General features: G+C 58.7%; 7 protein-coding genes across 7 annotated transcripts; 4 read left to right on the top strand and 3 right to left on the bottom strand.

Annotated features, from left to right (window-relative positions):
- Window positions 1-442: 442 nt before the first annotated feature.
- On the bottom strand, window positions 443-1,496 carry SPRG_04458 (hypothetical protein; the record flags this gene model as incomplete). The annotated part of the gene is made up of 3 exons (XM_012343382.1): window positions 1,336-1,496; window positions 523-1,271; window positions 443-461 (listed from the first exon to the last, which is right to left on the bottom strand). The coding sequence occupies exons 1-3, from the start codon at window positions 1,465-1,467 to the stop codon at window positions 443-445; spliced, it is 900 nt and encodes a 299-aa protein (XP_012198772.1). The 5' UTR covers window positions 1,468-1,496.
- A 1,364-nt stretch (window positions 1,497-2,860) lies between these two features.
- SPRG_04457 (hypothetical protein) lies at window positions 2,861-3,598 on the top strand (the record flags this gene model as incomplete). Its single annotated transcript, XM_012343381.1, has 1 exon — window positions 2,861-3,598. One exon carries the CDS (start codon window positions 2,861-2,863, stop codon window positions 3,596-3,598), a length of 738 nt encoding a protein of 245 aa, XP_012198771.1.
- A 1,850-nt stretch (window positions 3,599-5,448) lies between these two features.
- On the top strand, window positions 5,449-6,882 carry SPRG_04456 (hypothetical protein; the record flags this gene model as incomplete). The annotated part of the gene is made up of 8 exons (XM_012343380.1): window positions 5,449-5,526; window positions 5,575-5,624; window positions 5,669-5,734; window positions 5,782-5,866; window positions 5,913-6,131; window positions 6,179-6,614; window positions 6,665-6,718; window positions 6,768-6,882. 6 exons carry the CDS (start codon window positions 5,449-5,451, stop codon window positions 6,512-6,514), a joined length of 834 nt encoding a protein of 277 aa, XP_012198770.1. The 3' UTR covers window positions 6,515-6,614; window positions 6,665-6,718; window positions 6,768-6,882.
- Window positions 6,883-9,296: 2,414 nt separating this feature from the next.
- Window positions 9,297-14,131, top strand: SPRG_04455 (hypothetical protein). The gene is made up of 22 exons (XM_012343379.1): window positions 9,297-9,681; window positions 9,731-9,780; window positions 9,839-9,951; window positions 10,003-10,239; window positions 10,290-10,474; window positions 10,516-10,676; window positions 10,731-10,877; window positions 10,923-10,966; window positions 11,015-11,406; window positions 11,456-11,594; window positions 11,639-11,784; window positions 11,833-12,034; window positions 12,083-12,176; window positions 12,221-12,366; window positions 12,417-12,515; window positions 12,570-12,683; window positions 12,745-12,835; window positions 12,879-13,114; window positions 13,172-13,480; window positions 13,532-13,651; window positions 13,694-13,772; window positions 13,820-14,131. The coding sequence occupies exons 1-22, from the start codon at window positions 9,320-9,322 to the stop codon at window positions 14,068-14,070; spliced, it is 3,717 nt and encodes a 1,238-aa protein (XP_012198769.1). The 5' UTR covers window positions 9,297-9,319; the 3' UTR covers window positions 14,071-14,131.
- A 415-nt stretch (window positions 14,132-14,546) lies between these two features.
- On the bottom strand, window positions 14,547-18,475 carry SPRG_04454 (hypothetical protein). Its single transcript, XM_012343378.1, has 2 exons — window positions 16,832-18,475; window positions 14,547-16,775 (listed from the first exon to the last, which is right to left on the bottom strand). Exons 1-2 carry the CDS (start codon window positions 18,446-18,448, stop codon window positions 14,553-14,555), a joined length of 3,840 nt encoding a protein of 1,279 aa, XP_012198768.1. The 5' UTR covers window positions 18,449-18,475; the 3' UTR covers window positions 14,547-14,552.
- An 813-nt stretch (window positions 18,476-19,288) lies between these two features.
- SPRG_04453 (hypothetical protein) lies at window positions 19,289-22,794 on the bottom strand (the record flags this gene model as incomplete). Its single annotated transcript, XM_012343377.1, has 20 exons — window positions 19,289-19,432; window positions 19,482-19,564; window positions 19,615-19,739; window positions 19,783-19,863; window positions 19,912-19,992; window positions 20,053-20,115; window positions 20,174-20,406; window positions 20,459-20,585; window positions 20,631-20,731; window positions 20,775-20,957; window positions 21,010-21,254; window positions 21,304-21,380; window positions 21,427-21,540; window positions 21,585-21,665; window positions 21,721-21,923; window positions 21,970-22,198; window positions 22,241-22,309; window positions 22,363-22,515; window positions 22,560-22,630; window positions 22,680-22,794. 20 exons carry the CDS (start codon window positions 22,792-22,794, stop codon window positions 19,347-19,349), a joined length of 2,520 nt encoding a protein of 839 aa, XP_012198767.1. The 3' UTR covers window positions 19,289-19,346.
- A 591-nt stretch (window positions 22,795-23,385) lies between these two features.
- On the top strand, window positions 23,386-24,791 carry SPRG_04452 (hypothetical protein; the record flags this gene model as incomplete). Its single annotated transcript, XM_012343376.1, has 8 exons — window positions 23,386-23,468; window positions 23,513-23,718; window positions 23,766-23,888; window positions 23,932-24,057; window positions 24,104-24,186; window positions 24,242-24,319; window positions 24,373-24,506; window positions 24,562-24,791. 8 exons carry the CDS (start codon window positions 23,386-23,388, stop codon window positions 24,695-24,697), a joined length of 969 nt encoding a protein of 322 aa, XP_012198766.1. The 3' UTR covers window positions 24,698-24,791.
- Between the last annotated feature and the right edge of the window lie 125 nt (window positions 24,792-24,916).

Below are 24,916 nucleotides of genomic sequence, written 5' to 3'. Positions count from 1 at the left end.
CGTGCCTTGTCGCCAAGGAGATCCCGGCACGGAGTGGGCCTCCATCTGGTCGATGTTCCAGGTGGCGAGCGCAGGGCCTGCCACGTCATTCGCGTCACGACCAACGTCGTCTAGCCTAGCGACGACGTTCTATCCTAGGACGCTGGAAATTGCACTGTACCACTGCAACACTCGGTGGCATGACGGACACCGCGGCGAATAAAAGACGACGACCACGCACTCGGTTGTGGAGAGCATCGCGGAGAGCACATCCGAGCTGGCAATCTCACGCGGGGCGGCGAGGCGGCGGCGGACGGGTGCAGGTGGCGCCACAGCAACTACAAAGCGCCGTTCCATTCAATACAACAAGAAACATGCGAGGCGAATTGTGCACCTCTCTGGTAAGCGGCGAGCGCCGACGGCAGGTTCTTTTGCTGGAACCGCAGCACGGCGTCGCGAAAGACTACCGGTTCCTCCTCCAGCTGCGCAGCGAGCGCGGAACCTTGGAGATCGAGACTGCGAAACGTAGTCGCATCAATGTACCATACGAGGCCCGGGCGAGCAGCGATGCCAAAGTACCCGGCCAACGACAGACTCGGATCCTCGACGACAAGGTAACAGATCCGCCGCTGGCGCGATGCGACGAGGTGCAGCTGCAGCATCAACGCCGCGTGCCACGATGCGTCTTTGTCTGTCAAGATGAGCACGTACGCCAATGCGCCGATCGGCATCGCGTCTGCCGGGTTGTACGACAGTAGCCACGGCTGGGTCGCCCCCGAGTAAAAGGCGAGGACATCGGGAATCGACCAGGTGCCGAGAAAGGGTCTTGCTGGCACGACGGCCGTCGGGTCGAGTCGCCAGAGTGCCGGGAGCCGGCCTGGCTGCGGAATCACATCCGCCACGAGCGACACGTTGGTCGTGAGCGCGAAGGTACCATCCGCACCGTTGGCCAAAGTCTCCATAAAGGCGTGCGCATGGTCGTCGTCGGACGCAGTGATCGCCAGCAGCAGCGGACGAGGATGATTCCGTTGGAGCTTGGCCCACTCGTCTTGGGTGCGCACGAGCTGCAGAGGCGCGTCGTGCAGTAGCCAATGTTGCATGGCGATGGACGACACGTCGCCAAAGTACTCGGTCGGCGGTGCGCTCCCGTTGTAGAGGAGGAGCGTCGGGTACCCCGTTACGTGCAGCGCCGCTTTGTCGACGGCGACATCGATGGCGCCAAACGACATGTCTGGAATCGACGTGGCGGTGGCGGCAAACGCCTCGAGCTGGGCACTGGCGCCGGCATCCCACTACACGTTGGTTCGAATCTTGGTCGTGTACAGTAGGACCTCGTGGACCAACACGTCGACGTACCGATGCGTAGGCAAGAAGGAAGAGTGGGTCGTGCGTTGCGAGCGTCGTGCTGAGGTTGCCGACGCCCGTGAGATTCAGAAAGGCCACGGCACTTAGCGCATGCGTGGCCACGATAAGCAGTCGCGGCAGCATTCTCTCGCGTCGCCAATCGTCAATGTCGTTTCGAAACCGAATGATAGATCAGAAATTGGATCTGAGTGGATCGAGCACCGCCGTGATTCTGTGCACACAATTTTTGTGCACATAAAGTTCGTCGTTTGCTGAGATGCACCGAATGATCCAAACGACCCGTAGAAGCAAGGGCCTTGTCAGCTCTTACATGCACTCACTACAGCGCTCGTGGATGTGGCCCGTCCACGTTCAAGCGGTGCGAATGTTCTACATACATATACCAAGGTGCTGGGATGTCGCGAACGCAGTTGCAAGCTACTGGTGTGCGTAGCTGGTGTGCGTAGCGCAAGGGTTGAGTCCACACCTTGGTCACTCCAACCGCCATCTTCTCCAGCTGCGTGCACTAGTCTGCTGCTGAGCCAGGCATGCACCCGACGACGGCTACATGGCAGCTTGTCGAGATCGAATCGGAATCTGTCGCCACCGAGACATGTTGCGCTCGAAAGGCGCGGGCCTGTTTAGTAGCACATTATCGGTGCACGCTAAGCCATATATTCTGTCGTTCTTATTAGCATGGATCCTGCTGCGGCTCGACGATGCTGGCGTCATGTTGGCCACCACGGTGATAGAGTGGGCCGTTTATGGCCAGCAGCGGTTCTAATCCCAACCCTGCATCTTGCACGCGGACGGTCGCTACAGAGTGGGCCGATGTACACTTGATTGGTAAAAAAGATCCAAAGATCGTGTTTGTGCAGGTGAAAATCACCGTGAGTGCCATCATTGCACTTGGGCTCAGTATGCGGCGTATCGCGTGTGAAATGCCCTTTTCACGCAACGGTGATTTCACGCCGACGTGGCCGCTCTCAGTGCGCTCGCCACGTCCACTCAAGCGCCGCCTGCCTGCATTGTTGTGTATCAGGTGTGCCAGCAGGAGGCGACAGACGCCGCGAGATTCTAGTGTCCACTCAAAGACTCGCGTCTACTGCATGAAAAAGGGGGCAAATGGGGCAAGGGGTGTCACACCCGACCTGTCGTAAGGTATAAAAGGGCCACGGCGCTCGTTCGTTCTCTTCCAATGGGCCAAACCGTCGAAAACGCTCGCCGATCGCCGACCAACGATCCATCGACGACGCGACGACCGTCGTAGAGACACCATGCAGTGGCCGTAGTACGATAACTATGCCCCCTCTCTCTCTGTCCTGCGGAGGAAGAGAGGTCGGTCGGGGCACCCAAGCGGACTCGCAGTTGCGTTCGAGTAGCCACGCCAGTACGTCTGAGGCGGGCTCGCACTCGTCTCAAGAAGCCAGTGCCACCGATAGGCAGCCAATCGCGTCGCAGTTTGAATAGTCCAGGGCGTATTACGGTGCAGCAGCTGGTTCCAAGTGATGCTGGTCGCGAGTCGCCAATTGCCATCATGCTGCGCATGTCGGACTCGGTCGTGCTCCTCGAGCCGCCGGCCGCCGCCGCCTCGTCGCGCGTCATCGTCGTCAACGCCAAGGAGCTCGGCGGCGACTACGTCAAGAAGGGCGTTGCGTACGCGGCGACGAACCGCGACGTCCTCTGCTGCAAGTTTTGCCACATCGTCGCCACCTGCAGCGACGACGTGCTCTACGACGAAGAGCACATTTCGGTCTTTCGGCCGCTGCACCCGGCGAGCGCGTCGCACATCCTCGTCGTGCCCAAGCACCACTTGCGCAACATCAACCACTTGACGTCGGCGCATTTGGCGCTCTTGGCGCGCATGAAGGACGTGGCGAGACACGTCTTGGCGCAGCTCGGCCACTACCGCGGCCGCGACGCCGACCTGCACCTCGCGTTCCACAGCCCACCGTTCAACTCGATCGACCACGTGCACATGCATGCAATGGTCAAGGCGCGCAAGACCGCGCTCGGCTGCGTCAAGTACAAGACAGGCACGTGGTGGTGCCGCAGCTACAAGTACGTCGTCAACCGCCTTCAGTCGAAGAAGGCGTCGACGGCATCGACGACCAACGCGACGACGACGACGATCAGTAACAAGCCCCGCGCCCGGTCCTTTCACGGAAGCACGGAATTGACCAGCTATCTGCAGCTCTGCGACTCCAGCCATCGGAAGTTTGGAACGTACCCGTCGCTTGACACCGAGCGACTCGACCCGATCGAGTCGATCTAATTTATACCCCACCCGATAGTCGATAGGTTATTTTAATACGGCGCACCAACAACGCGACCTTAGTTTTTCACTCCACTGCGAGCGCTGGACCGCTCCACTGCACATACGCCAGGACAAGTACCGCGCGGAGCATCAATTGACAGCATCAATAATGTCGCCCAGATGGACAACAAGCAAGCAGAAAGCTAGCAGCAGCGGTCAAGTAGGTGGTAAGGAGCGGTCGCCAACTGGCCGCCGGCTGAATTTCCCAATTTCAAGCGCGTTCGTTGAAGTCGGAGTGATGATCGAACCAGATCCAAGATCGCCGCCAGAGAACGACGCCAGCGCTTCGAACAACGACGACGTCGGGAGAACGTACGAGCGGAGACGCAGACCGGTGCTTGCGATAGGTCGTTATGGACGTGTGCCTCTCGACGACAAGCTCTTGACTTCATGGAAGGCTTTCTGGGATTTCTCAAGCGTGCTTGAGAACCTAGCCGCGTCCGACGGCGTCGGCGACGTTGACATGGCGGGTTCGTCTGGCGATAGTATCCTGTGTCTCGGCGTCGATTTACCCAACGAGTGATGGCATTTCACTGTCGACAAGCACTCGATGCAGGGTACTGTAGAACCGTTCGCACCGATCCCATCCTGTCCTAGCCATGTGTGTGTATGTGGGCAGCAACGATACGATTCGAGCCAGCGTGTTCATGGACTCTGCAATGACGAGCTGTTTTCACGAGCCAGAATATCTTTGCGCAACGTCTCGTATGCGGCATCACCTTCCGCATCTCCACCTGGCCTCCACTTGGCGCTGACATGTACGCGCATCGATCCAGCCGCCCGACGGACGTGGCATGCAATCAATCGTATGGTAGCGCGAAGAGAGCGGGGACGTCAATGGAATCAAAGCTGGATACTACATAGCTTTATAGCACTGCAGGCTTCTGCACTTGTGGTCTTTGTCTGTGCTGCTCTACGCACAGTCGTCGCACCATCGTGCTGCCAATGTACATACATGCTTTCGTCATCGAACGAGTCCATTTGACAACGAAGCAGTTCGACTCGCTCCGTCGACTCTGTAATAATTTACTACCGGTACCGGTAGTACAGTGCACCGGACGCCTCGGGGATCGAACGCCGTCGGCATCCTCGGCGTAGGTCGGTGGGGACGGTGCTACTGGCGGGTTTCATCGAGCGAGTACTGTTTCATCCGTGTCACTGTTCTCGTATCGAGTGTCGAGGCAACCAGGGACTCGACTCTTCATAGGCTTACTTTGGTCTTCAAGTCGATGCACCATCATAGGAGAAAGACCGTCATGCCGGCCAGAGAGAGACCGTCATGGGACGGCAGTAGCCAGCACGACACAACCAGCACAGTGCTCCAATCTTATTGTTGGTCGGGCTGCCGTACGTGACTATAAACACCCAACCCTCCGTGCAGTCGGTTTGGACGTGCATGGAAACGCTGCCTCGAACGTCAAGGCTAAACCCACACCGTCCCGCGTATCTTCGTCCTTTGAAACGCGTGCGGCGTCGCCTCTTGGTCGACCGCCCAGCGCATTGTACGGTGCTTGGGTGCAGTTGCTTGGTCGATCGTCGGGGTGAGACGCGTGCAGCTGCGCTAGTAGCCCTTCTGCATGGCCTGTGGTCCACGAGAGTTGCGTCGAGATATCCTCGCCAGTCGATCCCGACACAAACGACATGCATTCTTCCTTTCAATGTAGAATGTTGGTCTGGAAACCTCTACAATTACATATTTGGCCGGCGCGTATTACATGTTGGAGAGATCGACAGGCTGGCCGTTCGAGGGCCGAAGGAACGTTGGGTGCTCGTAGCCCACTTGACAACCGACAACTAAAGCAAGAAGCATGGGCTCCGGACTACCCGCGGTCGAGCGGCTCGTCGGCGCGCTCTCGACGCTGGCGGTCGGCCTCACCATCTACGTCGTACGTCACCGCCGCCATGGTGCCAGCAGCTCAGGATGATGCTACTAGGTGCATCGCGTCCTGCGCCCCAAGCCCATGACCATGGACGACTACTACCGGTAGGCCGACGATGCGTCGCCGCCGCTTGCTCATGCGCGCGTAGGCAAAAGTACATGGACACGAGCGATATGATCGGCCACAAGGGCAGCTGCGGCTGCGGCGCCATGACGTACGATAGCATGCTTGCTACATGCGCGCATGCTCACGGCGCGATAGGTTCATCGTGCTCGCACCGCGCAACATTTGCGCCTTTGATGATAGCAATACCTTTCCGTCCAAGAAGGGCCGTATTCCCGTCCTCGTACGCGCGTATGTCGATGGCACCTGCGTACTCACGATGCGGCTAGATTGTGCCGATGACGCACCTCCAGATGACGAGCCAAAGCACCGAGGACGCCAATTCGTTCGTGTCCATCTACACACACCACGAGACGCCGACGTTTGCATCGCAGCATGTCTTTTGCAAGCGCTGTGGCATCCACCTCTTCCACATGGAGCTCAGCCGCACGGACCGTGTGGCCATCAACGTGCATTGCATTGACGACGACTACATCCAAGAACTGCGGGTTCGATTCCCACACATTGCGACGCCTTCCTGACAACTCTCTTGTAGGTCGTGTTTGTGCCCAAGGGCGGGCGACCCATCTTTGAGCGGCTCTCGGTCGACGCGATCGAAGACCAGACGACGACGTCATCCTCGTCCACGACCAAGGCCATTGGCCAAGCACACAAGCAAATCGGGGCTCAAAACAAGAAGATCCCTCCGCCCTCGTACGTCCACGCTACCTTGCCGCAGACGTCGGACGAACCAGTGGCTCATTCTGTAGAACGTTTGAGCGACAGCTCATGGCGTGGTCGCAGCTCCAGACACAAGCAGACCAGCCGCCCGTGGTGCCGATCACGCACGCACCCGCCAAGGTACTTGTACACGTTTCTAGTGTGCATGTGATGATGGTGGCCACTAGCAACCCGAGCCAGCCAAGCCCGAGATGCCGCGACACGACCCGATGACGACGCCACCGACTCCGCCCCACGACTCGATCTCACACGTACGAGGTGTTGTCTCTTGAGGCGTGGAGAGTGATGTGTTGGTGTCTAGATTCCTCAGCAAGATCTGGTGCGAATGAAGCACCAGCTCCAGTACTACTTGCAGGTATTTGACGGCATTGGCAGTAGCATGTTCATCAAAAATGGATGCCTAGCGCCACTTTCGGGACGGCGACGACGGCGCGACCGCAGTCGTATAGGAGCAACATTAGTGTAGTCTAGGACCCTTATTTCCAGTTACAACGCAAAACTACTATTTTACAGACAATATTGTCCGTTCCTCGCACGCAGCCACCTCGCAACTGCTCGACTGGGCCATTTAACTAATTACGTGCACACGCCAATGGAGATGCTTCAAGGACGTCGGGAGCCGCCGACCATGAAAGCCATCGAGGTCGAAGCGCTGCGAGCCAACACGACCACCCTGAGCTCGATAGCATAGCATGACGTCATGCCATAGAGCTCTTTGGATGGCCGTGTTGGCTCGCAGCGCGTTGCAGAAACCCAGCACCGTTGCGTGGTCGCAGTGTGTGATGTTGGTAACCTGAGGTATCCGGCTAGGTGCCATAAAGAGATAAAACGACGCGACCCGACGTCTTTGTCCAAATCGCGGGCTGACGTTGGCGCCTCGTCGATCTATCCGCAGAGTAGCGAGCTGGCGATGACCGCCAGCAGATCGCTGAGCTCCAAGTGCACGTTGACTCTCTCGTGCAAGAACTCGACGTAGATGACCACCTCGGCACTGCCGAGGTGGAAATCACTGCAAGAGAAGGTTGCTACAACCGCTTGGCCGACCTTGGACACGTAGCTGTACTCCTCGAGTATGACACTGTCGAGCCCAGAAAAGGCATGTGTGAGCAGAGGCAGCGTCGATCTCGAAGCGTGGATTAGATTAAATGACCGTAATGTAGTAAGCAATAAGATAAATCCGACATGGCGCCGAAGGCGGGTGGGATTGGAGTAGCTTTCGGAGCAAGGTTTGGCGCTTTACAGAGGCGACCAGCGTGACGATGCGTCCGGGAAGATAGCGAGGCCAAACGTGAGCAGCTCGGTTTTGGGTTCGGCTTGAAGCCAGAGGAAGAACAAAACGTGTCGACGAGAGCGAGTAGCGAATTTGCGTCCCTAGCAATGAGCTGCGCGTCATCGGCAAAGCAGCTGACGACGTGTTGGCGGTCGTTGATCGTGATTTTCCATGGCAGGTGCGCTCGATCTCTTCACGACAGAAAGGCCAGAGTGCTCAGCTTGGCTTGGCTACTCCAGCGCATTGGACGGCTTGCGGCCGAGCTCTTCATTTACGAACGGTCGAGCAAGATGCAGGGCTGCTACCATGTACCGGTAGTGCCACCGACCACCGACGACGATGAAGCCAACAGCAACGACGAGCACGACGCCGACGAAGGGCCTTTTGCGTGAAAAGCGAGAACGTGGTGGTCAAGCCGCTTGTCCATCCCAATGCGCTATATGAGAGGTACTCGAGTGCTCGATCTCACAGACTTCCTCACCATCCTTTAGAAATATCTTGAACAAGACATCGCAATGGTGAAAATCCAACGCCAAGATATCAAGAGACCGCGTGTCGTCGACATGCAATGGGACACGGTCTCTTGATAGCTTCCCGTTGGATTTTCACGATCGCGATGTCGCGTGCAACACGTCGAGAAGGCACACGACTGGTGCAGGTTTGACAACTTGGCTATTTCTACATGAAACATGTAGGGGTTGCACACATCGCCAGACCCGCCTCGGCCCTCGTCGGGTCTGCCGAAGTAGGGGTTGCTCCAGGAGGTACTTTTGCTTTCCTTCGGCATCGTCTGACGCGCATCGCTATTTGTAGGTGCCGCCTCCAGCGCTGCAAGCCAAGGGCAAGAAGGCTATCACGCACTAGTATAATACATGCAAACGGTGCGTGGGTTTGCTGTCTCATACATTTTCTGGCGCACCTCGCGACCGCCGTCGCCCACGCAGCTCAAGCACATTGGCTGCAGCGTCTTTGGCCAGCTCGCGACTTGTCGAGCTGCGGCACCGATGCTCGCACAACTGCAGACCTTCGCCGTGTCTGGTTTGGACGCGGGCAACGTAGACGCCAATCATCGTCGCCATTGCAACTTGCGTGTCATTCATTAAACACTGCGAATGCTAACAAGCCTATTTTCATTTTCAATCGACTACCAAGCGCATGGCTCGCATCGTTGCGCTCGTACTGTCGACAAGGTAGTCGATAGGTTGAGGATCGATTGGTAGTCGACTTCCAGCGGTGATGCGATTCAGCAATATGACGTGGCACTTCACAAACGAAATTCTCATTCCAATGTCGACTATGGACGGCTGCCGCAGAGGTATCAACGATTTGGAAGCGACGAGACGCCTTGCCATGCTGCCACGTAGTCATGCGTAGTCAGGGGGATGACGTAGTGTACCTTCAGTAAAAGTACATTGCCTTCGTGGTCGACGCCCTTGGAGCCATTGAACGGCGACTCTGGCGGCGCCAAACCGGTTGATTATTTTCGTGTAATCGGTTTGGAGATATAAGGAATGCATTGGCGGTGTTAGCGTCTCGACTGTGTTGCTGGTGCTTCTCCAGTGTGCCCTCCTGTTGCAACGTGATGATTTGCGCTTTCTTAGGTCCATTGCGATTGGATGAAAAATAAATGTATTTGAACCAATCCCGGCATGGCACTGGCCAAGATCGCTCATCGGACGACGAAGCATGCACCTGCCCGTGGCCGTGTGGAGCCATTGCGCGCTGCGGGACCTCGCGCTGCGCGTGACGACGACCTGTGTCTCTCTAGGCGACGACTGCGCGCCGACCGCCCTGGTCTGCGGCACGACAACCGGCGTGCTCCTCCTTTTCCGGGCGAATGCGGGGACATCGACGACGTGGCGCCTCGCCGCGCTCCTGCTTCGACACGAGGCGCCGATCGCCGGCCTCGTTATGGGCACCAACGAGTGGGGCCAAGCCATTTGCGCCAGCGTCGACGTAAGTGGGGCCGTGGGCCTATGGCAGCTCTCGGATGGCCGCTGCCTCGCGTGGCTACAGGCCGCGGCGACCGACATTGCGCCCGTGCTCGGGTACGTGCTTGCATCGCGCGTTGCCTCGCTCCATCGTGGCGCCTTGTAGAATGCAGATGCTCTCGAACGACCGCTACATGCTCGTGTATGGTGAGCAAGGTACGAATCTTCGCATGGGCTTCCTCTACCGCGGTCGCCACGAGCAGCATTTTGCTAGGGCGCATGGTGTTGCTCGACGCATGGAAGACTATCGTGCTGGCATCGCCCGGCACGAGCATGCACCAAGCGCGCATTGACGTAGCCGTGGCGCCATGCCGCAAGACGTCGCAAGTAGTGCAGCCTGTTGCCTGTATTCTGGTAGGACGACACTCTGCCACGTAGATGGCCTACGACGCCGTCCTTCTCTCGCTGGGCATGGAAGGCTTGACGAGCTGCTTTGGCTGGACGCAGCCCATCATCACGTCGTCGTCTGCATCCGACCCGAGCCCGACCTTTGTGTGGACCCAAGCTGCGTCCTGGGTCCTCGCGTGGTCGAGCGAAGCGTCCGACATTACGTGCATCGAGACGTCGATCCATCCCGCGACCAACTGGCTGCACGTCGACCTCTTCCCGCTCCACGTACTCCGCCTTTGGATTTTCGTCTTTTAAATCATCTTTAATTGGCGTAGGCGAGACTGAGCCCGAACGGCCGACTCGTGCTCTTCATTTGGTCCAACCGTTGGGCCATCCTCGAGCGTGCGTGGCTCTTCCACAGCGTGGAGGACGAGACAGCGACGCTGCCAACCTGTTTTCAAGCAAGCGACAACGTCCAGTGGGTCGATGGCACGTTCGCCGACGACGAGCATGTGCTTTTGTGGACCACAAACAATCGCGTCTACTGCTTTCCCGCCACAGACGCCGACATGAATGTCGATTCGCCCCGGACGCTAATGGCAACGCCACGACCTTGTACCTGTTTACCGCACCCGCCACCGACGTCGAGAAGCCAACGTCGACGGCCCGTCCGCTTCGAACGACGGCGTTGCCCGACGCGCCACTGTGCAAAGTGCCCGCTTGTACCTGCCGCCGTCCACCGTTTGCCCCGTCTTTTGGCACGATAGCGTGCACAGCCAACGCAATGATCACGTACGTCTGTCCCTTTGGCTGCACGTGGCGGTACTCGGCTGCGACGTCATCGGTGCCGACGCCATTGCCGACGCCGACCTCGTCACCGCCGCGCGTGTCCCACATGGTCATGGGCAAGAAGCCCGCACCTGGTACACATCGATGGGTGGTTCATCGACTGGGATGTTGCGGTCTAGGTGCGTCGGCGCAAGCCTCGCTGCTGTGGAACACGCCTCTCCTTGTATGCGTCGTTTCCGTCGAGTATCAATGTCTCAACCGATGTGGATAGATTCACGGGTTCGACGACGGACACATCACGCTCAGTCCGCTTGTCGGCGTGCCGCCCATCACGCTCGACTGTCTCAGCAGCGCGATCACAAGCATCGGCCACGTGATTGTTAATGCGGTCGAGTCGCATGCAGCCACTGCACCGCTGTATGAGGGCTACGCCGACAGCCCGACGTCGTCGGTTCGATACCCGTCGACCGAAAAGCTGCAGCGGATCTCGCTGCTGCTGCACAAGCTCCAGCACTCGCATCTCTCGACGCCAAAGGCGGCATTGCTGTCGCCACCGAAGTCGTCGCCGCCATCGGCCGAGAGCTTGTCCGCGACGCCCATGGTCGTGCTGCTCTTCACGGGCAGTCGCGATGGCAGTGTGGGCGTCTCCCAGATCCGCCTGCGGTGCGTTTCCTCGATGCATTGCAACTATCAACTTGATACTTTTGCGTAGCCTCGACGCCGGTGCCGTCGTGCCATCGGCGACGCTCCTCCACACGTTTCATCGGCACCGCAAGGCGGTGCGAGCCATTCACGTGAGCGGTCCGAGCCCGCTCGGGCACCTCGTCGCTTGTGTGGGCGACGACCATGCGGTAGCCACCGACCTTGTCCATATATTGGGTCCACCCTTTCCTAGGTGAGCGTCTACACGGTGCGCATGGACACGACCGCACTCGACGTGGGTTTTTTCATGGACTGCGTCGGGCAAGGCGGCTGCGTCGTTGACGTTCGCTGGGACTTTCGCACGCAACACGTGCTTCTCGAGTGCGATGACGCGCTCTTGTACGAATTTGGATATCTATCCAAGTATCCTTTTATCTATCCATGTAGGTACATTTGGAGTCTCCGCACGGGCGTCCTCGAACGCATTGTGCCATCGGCCATGGTGCCTGCGTCAACGCTCCCAGAGGAGACGCGAGATCCCGTCACGATCGCGTCCCCGCTGTCGGCACCGATGGTCCACGTCATGACGTTTGAGCTGCGGACGACGGTCGAGCGACTGCAGCGACTCTGGGCGTCACCATCCGCTTCGGTACACGGCTCTGCGCCCTCTTCGTTTGGTATTTTGACACGTACTTAGTCGACGGGAACGGCTCTGGACGCGACGTTCTTGTCGTTTGCGCTCTCCTGGGGACTCGACGCCCGCATTGACGCCCTCGTGGAGCGTTGCCTCTGTACGCCTGCTCTCCCGCATCGAGGCTAAGATGTCATCTGATAGATGTGCATGCGCCGTCACTGGCCTACTCGATGGCAATCACAGGCGCGGCGAAAGCGCTGACGGTGCCGCTGCCGAGCTCTTCAGCGCCGCACACGACCAAGTGGCAGCATTCATCCTTTGTCTCGGCCGAGATCGCCCTGGCGTTGGTACGCATTGCTTCAACGACGACGACATGGCGGCTTATGGTTTGCATCAGGTGACGATGTGTACGAGCTTTATGGACGAGAAGCGAAAAGACGATGAACTGTCGGAGCAACTGCAAGTGCTCTGGAGCCAGCTCATCACGCAGCACATGGTCGGTGCTTCGACCCCTGGTTTCCTCCGATATTGATGCGATATATTCTGTTAGGTCTGCCTCCCCGAACAAGTGGATGCGTACGTTGAGCCATCGCTGGACGTGCTCGCCTCGTACGGCTTTCACGAGTGGGAAGCACTGCAGATGGCGTCGCGGCTTCTTTACACGGTAGAAAATCGCTGGTTAATGGACTTTTGGCGACGATGTATCGGCTGTAGGCGTTATCAAGCGACTGCCACCGACGACGCGCAGTACGACCGCGGCCGAGTACATGACACGGTACCACTGCGAAGTCCAGCAGCTCGAGAAGGACCTTGGGGGTATATACCGCTCTATGGGCATGACTCGTTCATTCGGTCGTAGGTCTCAAGCAAGTACCAGCGCCCCGCATCGTATCGCGACTCGGATCGATGCTCGTGCTGCTCAGCGTCATGGGCACGTGCTTTCCCGGCGAACTCTCGCCCGCGAGCGCGCGCCAAGTGTGCGACGTCCTTGTGTCGCTGCTCCAAGGCCCACCGGCGACCGCCTGCGTCGCGGCCGAGCTCCTCGCCAAGGGCCTCCTCCTCTTCCGCCCACACCTTGTCGACCTCGCCCAGCTCGTGCGTCATGCTCCTCACTTTATACGACACCAAATACACGAGCGTCTATGGAAATAGGTGGTGCAGCTCATTCCGTTGACGCTGGACCCCTCCGACGACGATCGGAAGCGGCTCAAGCAGGCCGCGATGCGTCTCCTCGTCGAACTTGGGACGTGCGAGGCCGCCTCCGTCTTGGTTGTGCTCCAACAAGAGATGAGCACGAGTGATCGAAGCTATGCGTACCGCGAAGGCGTCCTCGTCTACCTTATGACGTGGGTGAATCTCCAGTACCTTCTCATGGCGCGGCACCTCCCCGCGGTCATCGAGACCATCTTGTGCTGCCTTGACCCGACCAAGCCCGATCGCCGGAAGAAGTGTCTGGCCATGGTAGGCCACGACGAATGACAACTTGTCCATACGTAAAGGGTCTCTTCGTAGAGCACCAAGTGCCTCCACGACCTCGTCAAGCGATTTCCAATGGTCGACTTTCACAAGACAACGCAGCGACTCGCCATCGGCACCATGGAAGGCGTCGTCTTGCTCTACGACCTCCGCACGGTGCGAGTTCTGAGTCGACAAGGCAACTAACATCGTACGTAGGCGACAAAGTGGCGTGTGCTGGACGGCCACACGACCGCGCTCTCGGCCGTGCTCTTCCGCAAGGACGGCGCCATGCTGGGTATCTATGAATCTATCAAGTGGCGTTCTTGATAGAATAGCGATTAGTGTCGTATGCGGCGAGGGAGGCGAGCGTGCGCTGGTGGAACGTGACGGCCGGCGGGCTTCTCTCGCTCCTCAAAGTGCAGCAGTCGTGCGTCCGTCAACTGCAGCTGGCGCCGCTCACGCAGCACCTCCAGCGACCCGCCGAGTTGCACAAGGTGATCCAGAGCTGCCGCTTCCGATTGGCGCCCGACGACGTCAACGTCTGGCTCACGCGCGAAGACGAGTCGCTCTTGCCACTCAATTTTCACATTTAATACGTCTCGGTGGTGCGACCAATAAGACCCTGCGCTCGCCCAGGGGCGTCCGGCGAGCTGGTCCCTTGTGGAGTGACCAGCTACGACACAAGAGCCTCGAAGGAGTCGTGTATCTTGAATCTCAATGCTCGAAGCCCGTGCATCCCGAATCTCAGTTCTCAAAACACGTTTGGCGTCTCATTTTCGCACGCCTGTGATTGAACGAAACACGACAGGGACATGGACTCAGCACCCCGCTCGGCGCAGGGATGAGTTATAGGGAGCAATTGTGTACCCCTGGCTCGGAGGTGGCACTTGCTTCGTGCCAACATCCAAGCGTGCCGACTCTCAACATGGCGATTCTCTGTCTCGTCAAGGTATGCGCCTCCATCAAGGCCAAGCAGGACGCAGCAACGCAGGCGGATGCAACACCAACTCGTCTATCTGGAGCAATTTGCATTTATTCAAAAACATTTCAAAGAGAACGTAATGCGACGACATCCTTACGTCGTCGTCTTGCTCATTTGGCGAGCGACGAGGTTTTGGTACAAGCCGTCGGGAATGTTCATGAGCTGGTCGTGCGTCCCGAGCTCGGCGACGCGACCGTCGTGGACGACGGCAATGACATCGGCGTTGCGGATCGTCGACAAGCGGTGGGCCACAATAATGGTCGTCCGCTTCTTGAGCGTCAGGAGCTTATCGAGCGACGCTTGGACGATGGCTTCGCTCTCCGTGTCGAGCGCACTGGTCGCCTCGTCGAGCAGCAGAATCGCGGGGTCGCGAATGATGGCGCGCGCGATCGCGACGCGCTGCTTTTGGCCGCCCGAGATTTGCACGCCGCGGTCCCCGACCGACGTGTCGTACCCGTCTGGAAACCGCGCGATAAAGTCGTGGGCGTTGGCCTTTCTCGCCGCCTCTTCAATGTCGTCGCGACTCGCATTCGGCTTGCCCATCGCGATGTTCTCAGCGATCGTGCCCGCAAACAGCACGGGCTCCTGCGACACGATCGCAATGTGGCTGCGCAGCGACGCGACGTTGAGGCATGCAATGTCGACGCCGTCGATCGTCACGACGCCGGCGCTCGGGTCGTAAAACCGCTGCAAGAGCGCAATCGCGGTGCTTTTCCCGCTGCCGCTGCCGCCGACCAGCGCCAGCGTCTGGCCGCTCGCAATCGAGAGGTTGTAGTTGCGGTAGATCTTGGCGTCTGGCCGGCTCGGGTAGGCAAACGCCACGTGCGAAAAGTCGACGTCGCCGTGCACGTGCGTTAGGGTCGCGCCCGATGCGGCCATCGCATCGATGCTCGGGACGTGGTCGATGATGCCAAAGATGCTCTGGACCGCCTTCTTGGCCTTGCCGACGTCGCCGAGCCCTTGGACGGCGATGCCGACGCCAAACGAGCAAAAGAGGATCGCGTTGAGGACCGTCATCATGGCTTCGAACGTCACGTCGCCGCGGAGGAGGAGCCAGCCGCCAAAGTAGAAGGTGGTGGCGATCGCCAGCACCATGGTGGACTGACTGAGGCCGTACGCGCACGCGCTCTTTAAACCGACTTTGACGTCGGTCGACGCCGACTGCTGGAGGTAGGTCAGGTACGCTGCGTTCGTGGCTTTCTCGAGGCCAAACGAGGCCACGGTGCGGATCGCATTGATGGCTTCCGAGAGAAGCGCGCCGGCGTGGAGGTCGCCGTCGTTGAGGTCCTTGTCGCCGCCGCCGAGCGTCTGCATCTCCATGACGCTGGCAAACCCGAGGATCGGAAAGATGGCGGCGAGCACCAACGTCATCTTCCACGAGTAGTAGAACGCGACGCCAAAGCCGACACCGAGCGACGAGGCGTTGACGAGAACGGCGTTGAGGGACTCGGACGTCATGGACCGAATGGCCGCCGAGTCGGTCGCAAGGCGGGTCGTGAGCGCGCCGGGCGTGTGCCGCGGGTCGTCAAACCACGCCATGTCCTGGCGCAGCATCGCCTGGAAGCTCATGTAGCGGATGCGACCTGTGAGCCGCTCGGACGCGGTGGCAAACTGGTGGTACTGCGCAATGATGGCAAGCACGTACACAAGGCCCATGACGACAAAGCTGAGGCCCCACCACATGGCTTCATGGCGCATCTCGGACGACGAGAGGTCTTGGCGGTAGAAGAGCACGACGCATTTCGTCAGAAGCACGCCCCAGACAGGGTATACGGCGCCGTGGATGAGCGCGCCAAGACTGCCAACGACCAACTGCCGTACTTCGGGGCGGCTCAGACGCCACACGCGCGAGATAGGCACCAATGGCCGCTTGAGCCCGGCACTGTCGACCGACGTCGCGTCGTCATCGCCAGTCGACGAGGCGCCGTCACCCATCTCTTTGTGGCGCTCAGTGGCCTCGGTCACGACCGCCGCCAATGACGCGTCGTCAATTGCATTGTCCTCGTCGTCGCTCGCGTGTCGCATCTGCGCCGTGACGAGGCCCTTGTAGTGACCGTGGGGAATCGAGAGAAGCTCGTCGTGGGTGCCGTCTTCGACGACGACACCGTCGCTCAGCACGACGATGCGGTCGGCGCCTCGGATCGTCGAGAGACGGTGCGCAATGATGATGGTGGTGCGCTGGCGGGCGGCGACGAGCGCATCCAGCGACGCCTGCACGACATGCTCGCTCTCCGTGTCGAGCGCACTCGTGGCTTCGTCCAGCAAGAGCACGCTCGGGTTCTTGATGATCGCGCGGGCGATCGCAATGCGTTGCTTCTATCGTGCGATACATGTGATTCAGTGTCAATGTATCAAGTGGACACAAACGATACCTGGCCACCCGAGAGCTGCGCGCCACGGTCGCCGACGTCCGTGTCAAAGCCCGCGGGGAACCCCATGATAAAGTCGAACGCATTGGCTTGCTTGGCGGCGGCCATGACCTCGTCGAGCGTCGCATCCGGCTTGCCGCGGCGGATGTTGTTGGCGATCGTGTCGGCAAACAAGCTCGGCTCTTGGCCGACGAGACCAATTTGCGCGCGGAGCGACGCGACGTTGAGGTCCTTCAAGTCGACGCCGTCGAGCGTAATGCGGCCGCCCACGGGGTCGTAAAAGCGCTCGAGGAGCGAGACGATCGTGCTCTTGCCCGACCCGCTCGCCCCCACGAGCGCAATCTTTTGGCCCGCGGGAATCGAGAGCGAGTAGCCGGCGCACACTTGGACGTGCGCGCGTGACGGGTAAGCAAACGAAATGTTTTCCAATTCAATGGCCCCACGCACCATATTGGGGTCCAGGACCGTGCCCGACTCGTCCGTCACGTCGATGTGCGAGGCGCGGGCAATGAGCGCAAAGACATCGTGGGCGGCCGCGCGCGCTGTGTAGATGGCTTGGAGCGCCGGTCCGGCCTGGCCGAGCGCCATGGCGCCCATGACGATGCAGAAGAAGATGGTGATGACGCGGCCGCCGTTGTAGCAGTCGCTCGTGACGCACCCATCCGCGATATCATTGCTGATCTTGACGGCGCCATAGTACATGCCGAGACCGTTCGTGAGGAATTGCATGAAGAACATGACACCCGTGCCAACGCCGATGGCCAGCCCCTTCTTGACGCCGGCGGCTTCCGTCTTGGCGAGCGCGACTTGGTACTTGGCGGCGATGCGCTCCATCGCATGAAACATGTGCACGGTGCGGATGTTGCTCAAAGCTTCTTCAGCGACCCCGCCTGCCTCCGCGTACGCATCAACGCCGGTTTGCACCGCGTCCGACATGGCTTTGGTCATGTAGTAGGCTGAGAGGCCGATGAAGGGCGTCAAGGCAAAGAGCACGAGTGAGAGCTCCCAACCGTACACAAAGGCCAGGACGATCGAGCCAACGCCCATGGCCGCGTAGTTGATACCGTCGCCGATCTTGCGACCGATGCCATTTTGCACGAGGAGCGTCGTGTCCACCACGCGTGTCGCGAGCGTCATCGGCTCGCTCACGTCAAACCAGCCGACCTCTTGGCGCAGAATCGCACTGGCGTAGGCGTGGCGAATGCGCTTCGACTGGCGCGACGCCGAGATCGTCCAGCAAGCGACTTGGCCAAACGCGGTGAAGAGAACGCCAAGGCCAAGGTACACAAACTTGAGCACGACGCTGTTGATGCTACGGCGGAAGAGGTCGGCGTCAATGACGTCGCCGTTAATCGGGTTGAAGGCGTTGATGATGTCGCCAAAGAAGAGGATCTGCACTGGCTGGGCGATGCCGGTCGCGGCCGCAAACAGCGCGCCGGTGACCATGAGCACCTTGTCGGTTGCGTCGGCGTACTGGAAGAGCTTGGACAGTGGAATGAGCGATGCTGTCGTTGGCGTTGTTGTTGTTGGTGGTGTTGTTGTGTTTTTCGGGTTGGAAGCGGCGTCGCCCTTGTCGCGCGGGGAGGCCAGCGCCACGTACGTCGTGTCGGCGGCGGACATGTTGGGACGTGCGCTGGACGCTGCAAATGTCGTTGTGAGCTCACGTCGAAGCCGAACGATGGACTACCGAAGCTGCGCTACAGGTGGCTTGTTGTTGACGGGCACCAAGGCCTGTCCATGGGGATGGCTGGACGCATGACGGTTCGCTCTCTCTTGGCGTTTGTATGTCCCTGCGATGTGATGATGGGCAAACGCGTGGCGCCGAAATCCGAGTTTGGGCCAATCAAAAGCGACGAAGAAATCGATGCACCAATCCAATTGCAGCATTGTTCGAACGACCTACCATTTCCATCGCCATTTGTTGTTTCACGCATTTGCCGCGTGCGTGATCCACCAAGGAATACAATAGTCCTATTCTTTGTCAGGCGGTGTATTACCGGGATTACCACTATGGGTTTTTCTTTTTCTATGTGGTCCATCGTCAAGCTACTTGATCGACCAGCAGCGTCCGCGGTCGTGAGCCAGACCCGTGTAATAGTCCTATTCCCTTGGCCGATCGCGTGATGAGGCACGCGACCGACCATCAATCGCGTTGACCATCATCGTCGCGGGTTGCAGTACCTTTGATACCGACGTTTTTAGCTTCCATTGTTGGCGCCACCAAAGGTCTGTCTTTGATCCACCACCGTACGCCATGCCGCGTTGCGAGGAAAGACCGCGACTGCCTCCGCGCTGTGGCAATGCGACAGGCGTGCGCTACAACGTGCCACGTTATCAGGTCGACACCCGAGGCTAACTTTCTATGCAACAATCGCACAACAAGGACAGTCTGCCAGAACACTTTGTTGCATTCCAACAGTGCGCTTAGTGGTGCCGACGTCAAGGGCCGACGGCAATCGTGGCAGCGTACGGCTGCCCCGTCGCACGAGCAAACACGTCGCAGGTGGCCCGACGAAAGCTACGGGGTCTCTGCCGCCGAGGCAAGCGCATCTTTCTGGCGCTGCACGAGTGCCTTGGCCCGCTCGACGACGTTGGCGGGGCAGCCTACGCAATGGAGGGACAGCGGGAATGATGCAAACACGCAGTACTATACCGGCGAGGGCGGCGACTTCGACACCGTACGATTCTTTGGCGACGCCAGGCACGACGCGGTGGGAAAAGATCAGACCTGCCTTTCTACACCCATGGAATCATCTCCAGCACGACACACTCGATTTGCGACGTACTTGTGGCGAGCGACTTGCATGTGGTGGAACGATACGGCTTGCGCGTTGGCAAAAATGCTGCTAAGTTCGGTAAAGTGGGTCGCGAAGAGCGTCCGGCTCTGGCGCCGAAGGAGCTCCTCGACCACCTACGCTAAGATAAGAACTCGGTTCAAAAAAGGACTTGAATACGGCTTGGGCGATGGCGACGCCGTCTTGCACCGACGTGCCGCGGCCAACCTCGTCCATCAGGATGAGCGATCGATTCGTTGCCTAGATATGACTTGAGCGTAGTTGCACAATGGCTCTCATCACCCGCACCTGCTTGAGAATCGTCGCAGTCTCTTGCATTTCAACCATAAACGTGCTCCGATCGGACGCGAGATCGTCCGACGCGCCCACCTACATACCTCGTTTTAACAACATGCCAAATAGAATATCAAAACAAGTAGTTGTCCCTACCCGACTAAAAAGGCGGTCGACGATGCCAATGTGCGCGCTCACAGCAGGTACAAAGCTGCCCATCTATCGCATCCAAATCGTATCAATCTATCAAGACAAGGTTGGGACACAAGAAGACTACCTGCGCAAGGAGCACGAGGTGTGCCGTCTGTCGCAGAAACGTGCTCTTCCCGCCCATATTGGGCCCCGTGACGATCCAGCACGAGTCGTCGGAGCTGAAATGCAAGCTGTTGGGGACAAACGCGCGCAAGTTGGCTTCGTGCGCCGACGCCACGACCCAGTGACGCCCCTCGACAATGTGCATGTCGGCAGACGTGGCCGACAGCGTCGGTCGCACCAGTTGGTGGTCCAACGCTATAGTGCAATGTCGGCAACGACGACTCGGTATTGATTATATGCGTCGCACCGTTCTGGGCGTGACTGGCCGCGACATCGAGCTGGTTCAACGCGTCGCCCAAAGTCTCAATGGCGGCAGACACCGCCAAGACACGGCCTTGCAGCTCCTTGAAGAGCGCTTCCTCGACCTCGACACTCTAGAACCAGCTGCGAGCAATGCATTACCGAGCAGGCCATTGTACCTGGTCCAACGCGTGAAACACATCCGAGTTGAGCTTGTCGAGGGCAGGCGACCGGTACCGAAGCGTCTTGGTTGTCGTTTGGATCAGCTGAAAATGGGGCGCTACGCGTTCTTGAGCCAACACTCTACACGATGCGTGTCGTACGGGCGAGCGGCGGCGATGTGTCTTGGGGCACTTCGACACACCAGCCGACGTGCTGCTTCTTGCGCGCCACGCGAAGTTTTGCAACGCCCGTGAGCGTCTGGTACTCGCGTTGGAGGTCTCGAATCTGGTCGGTCACCGAGTCGTGGCAGAGACGGCGCCATTTATCAAGTTCACTTGAATACCCTACCCCCACAAGAAAACATCATTTTCATGTCGTGAAAAAAATGTCCCGTACCGGGGCGGATAAAATCGTGCTTTTGGTTGAGTTGCGTCATGTCGTCGACGAGCGCCGCTTGCACGTCGATGGCCATGGCGACGACTAGACGTTTTTGGTCAATATTGTCATAATCTTTCATGACAAATCGCGTACCTTCGGGCACATGAAAGGCGTCTCGGAGACGCGTAATGAGCTCGCACGGCCAGTGGCGCGGGCCGTCCCGCAAGTAGTGCGCCAGCGCTTGACTCTCGAGCACGGTGTCACTAATCTAACACAAAACAACATTGCAACAGTGGATTCTTGGCGCGCGACCGTACTCGCTTGAGGTCTTTCGGCGTCCCATTGCCCATCGCAAGACGCCGGAGGCTCCGCTCAATGTCGCCGCACTCCTAAAGCCCCTTGAGCCAGCGATAGATGCGCGTGTAGGTGGAATACCTGCAGAATATGACGCAGCTTGGAGAGACCGTGGGTATCCTGGAGCAGCCACGACACGGCGTCTTGACGCTTGGTAATGTCATCAACGCGCACGAGCGGCGCCGAGAGGTGTGCCTGCAGTCTTTGTGTACAGGATCGAGAGCACATCGGGTCGGTACCGCCAGGAGCCGCGCGCCACCTGCCGTCTTGGTCTTGTCAACGGCTTGCAGAAGGCTGTGCTGCTTGGTCCCGTGCATCGACTACCACGACAGACATTCGTATGTATCGAGTCTAAATATTCAGCCTTTTCAACACCTTGGTGATCTCCAGCGACCGCCACGCACTCGCGTCGATGAGCATGCGCGGCTGCAGCGCCGAGGCATTTTCCGGTGCGTCCGTCTCGAGGTGCGTGTACCGAAGGTACTCGGTGATCATGGCCGACGCCGACGCCGACGCCGGTCGGTACGTCTTGAGACAGTGGGCGGGCAGCTTGGCCTCGACGAGCTGCCAAAACACATCTGCACAAACGAATAGAAGCATGACGTCATTTAGCACCGCACGCACCCGTTGCACTCGCCGTGGCGTTGATCGGGAGGAGCATCTCGGTCGGATTGAGGCGGCAAAGCTCGCTTTCGAGCTCGTCCAATGTCGTCGCCAAGCGATGAAACTCGCCCGTCGAAACGTCGGTCCACGCGAGCTCTAGCGACTCGCCAAGGTGCGTCATGGCCGCGAGGTAGTTGTTTTGGCCGGCGTGCAGCATCGAGTCGTCCGTGAGCGACCCGGGCGTGACCACCTACGCGCTCTTTCAACGTCTATACAAGAGATGGTTCGGTACCCGCACAACGTGGCGCTGGACGAGCGCATGGACGCCGACACCCTTGCGCTGCTTGGCGGCCGTCGCCGACTAGTCGCGCTGCGTTGTCCAACTCGTTCGAGATCGTCGTAGCGTCGCTGTACCTCGGTCTGGTTGCAGATGGCGACCTTCTCACCGTGGTGCCGAACAAGCTTCTCGACGTACGTGTTGAGCGACGCGACCGGAAACCCGCACATGATGTCCATGTCGTGCGCTTGCTTGGATTTCGCCTTGCGCGTCAGCGCCAGATTCAAGAGCTACGACATCCAATGCAATACAATAGCATCGCCAATGCACGTACATGCGACGCGCGGCGCGCATCGTCGGCAAAGAGCTCGTAAAAGTCGCCCACTTGGTAGAGCAAAAGGCAATCTGGCAAAACGACGATGAATTGATACACTGATAGAGTGAGGGGCGGCACCAGGGTACTCCTTCTTGCGCTCGAGGTACTGCCGCAACATCGGCGTCACGGGCGACGAAGCCAACGCGCGGCAACCGAGGCCGAAGCGGGCGCGCTGGAGACCGACGCGGAGCATTATTGGATTGCGCTTCAGCACGCCTCTGATTGGTGGGTTGACGACATACACTAAATATGGGAGCTTGCCACACGAAATCACGCTGAAAAGATGGGTAAAATGGTGTAACTCTGGTCTTTGTTAAAGTGCCAGCCTTGAACGCAAACATTCATGCGCTTGACCATGCGACCTCTGGGTCGTCTTGCAAGATAGACGAGGGTCTGTTGTAAAGCGCGCATCGAAACGCCGACTTGATTTATTATCGGCGTTGCGGCACAGCGGTAGACGTATTGATACACTATATTATGGTCACACTAAAAGGGCGGAATGTAGGATGCGTGAATCCAACACTGCACGCTCCGTGGCCGTGCTGGACGACATGCAACAGAATCGCCAACGTGTATCTACGATAGCATAGCTCTAACGTCAAGCTTCGCGCTCTTGTCCCTGCTCTGTATACATCGCGCTGCGGAATCTTGAATCGTACACTATTAAAGTTATTTCAATCGGACTTCGCAGGATATCTTATCGTCCGGATACCGTGTCATGCAGGAACTGCCACGGAAACTTCGGTGGGCAACCACGAGCTGCAGCAACCTACAGCAGAACCCAATGATCGCCACACCCATCCGCCGACGCACCCGCCGTGACGAGGACGCCGAGGCCCTCGAGCAGGCGCTCAACGAGTCGCTGCAGTACGCCCTGCCTCTTGCCGTCTCGACATCTCAACGGCACGTAGGCCGGACTTTCTTGCCCAGATCGTGCACGCCGAGAACGAGTTGCGCCAGCTCAAATTGGCCGCCAGTGCCCGCGCTAGCGCCGAGGTTCCATCGTCCACGCCGGCATTGATCGACGACGACGATGATGATGAGGATGATGACGTTGATGCACCGGACGACGTGGCGGCCGCCGCCCTCGAGCCCGCCAACCTCGAAGATCTGAACGGTGCGTACACAACTGTGTCGAAAGGATTGTCGTCTCATGCAGCGCAGCCGACGTGCCTTGCTGCCACATGCCCGAGCGCATGCTCATGCTCGTGCTCGAGTTCCTCGACGAAGACACGATCGGCAACTTTAGCAACACGTGCCACCACTTTCACCGGGCTGCTTCGGACGGTACTGCCTACGCTGCTGCGAAAATCTCACGTGAGTCGTGTAGAGCACGTCTACGAGATGATGTGTCGGCGCGTCTTTACGATGCAGAGCCGCGGGCGGGCCGTCAAGCTCGGCAAGTTTTCGTCCTGGGCGCACATGTTTCGTAATCGGCCGCGCGTCAAGTATCACGGTCCGCTCGAGCATCTTCTGTGGCTATAAGATCTGAGTCGTGGCAGGCTTCTACGCGCTGCGCATCTCGTACTACAAGGAGCCCGAGTGGAACATGTGGACCGATCTCCCCAAAAATGCGATTCTGCAGGTACGTACAACACTGTCTGTGTGTGCAGGATGTCGCAGCGAATGAGACTATGTAGGCCATATACTATCGGTATTTCAACTTTCGAAGCGACGGCACGTTCCTGTACGCGATGACGCACCGCCACCCGCGCGAGGTAGATGGACATTCTGTCTGCAGACAGTAGGACAGAATGGTGTCGTGCTGTAGACCGCAGAGCTCATGCGCCAACGCGACACGGAGACCATCTTTGTGGGCAACTACCACTTTGCCCGCGGGCAAGTGCACGCGGTTGTGCCCATGCGTCACGGCACGCTCGAGTTCATCTTCCGCGTGGCCTCGAGGTTGGTGCTTTTGTATCAACTTGATACGATGATGATATTGAACGTGGGCAACTAGGTGGCGCGCGCCCAACACGCAATTGGTACTGCTGTCGCACGCGCTGTACCAGCCGTCGGATGTGGGCTTGCAGCGCCCGCACCATTTTGACGTGAACGACGAAGCGTTCAACTTTCGACGCTTCTGGCACCTCTAGCCCGCCATGGTTAACGGCTCTTCTTGTAGCAACTTTGATCATGCAATCGCTAATCTTGTAGCTCGTCTTATCGTGTGACGTGTCTCATCAAACATCACCCCATCCTGTGCACGCTCACGTCACTCGCTGCTACCATGCGTTGCTACGGATGTAGTAGTGTGCCAGCGCGATGATTTGGAGTGCAAAAGATATTGATGAACACACGGGGTGCAAATTCGA

Source organism: Saprolegnia parasitica (genome assembly GCF_000151545.1).
Source record: "Saprolegnia parasitica CBS 223.65 unplaced genomic scaffold supercont2.13, whole genome shotgun sequence".
NCBI classification, from domain to species: Eukaryota; Oomycota; class Saprolegniomycetes; order Saprolegniales; family Saprolegniaceae; genus Saprolegnia; species Saprolegnia parasitica.
This window is presented reverse-complemented; position numbering and strand designations above follow the sequence as displayed.

Bases quoted from the DNA above. Each gene is read 5' to 3' on its own strand.
- SPRG_04455 (XM_012343379.1), top strand. From the start codon at position 9,320: ATGCACCTGCCCGTGGCCGTGTGGAGCCATTGCGCGCTGCGGGACCTC. The intron at 11,595-11,638 runs GTAGCCACCGAC...ACCCTTTCCTAG, and splicing joins GTGTGGGCGACGACCATGCG to GTGAGCGTCTACACGGTGCG. The intron at 12,836-12,878 runs GTATATACCGCT...ATTCGGTCGTAG, and splicing joins GCTCGAGAAGGACCTTGGGG to GTCTCAAGCAAGTACCAGCG.
- SPRG_04454 (XM_012343378.1), bottom strand. From the start codon at position 18,448: ATGTCCGCCGCCGACACGACGTACGTGGCGCTGGCCTCCCCGCGCGAC. The intron at 16,776-16,831 runs GTATCGTTTGTG...ATCGCACGATAG, and splicing joins CGCAGCTCTCGGGTGGCCAG to AAGCAACGCATTGCGATCGC.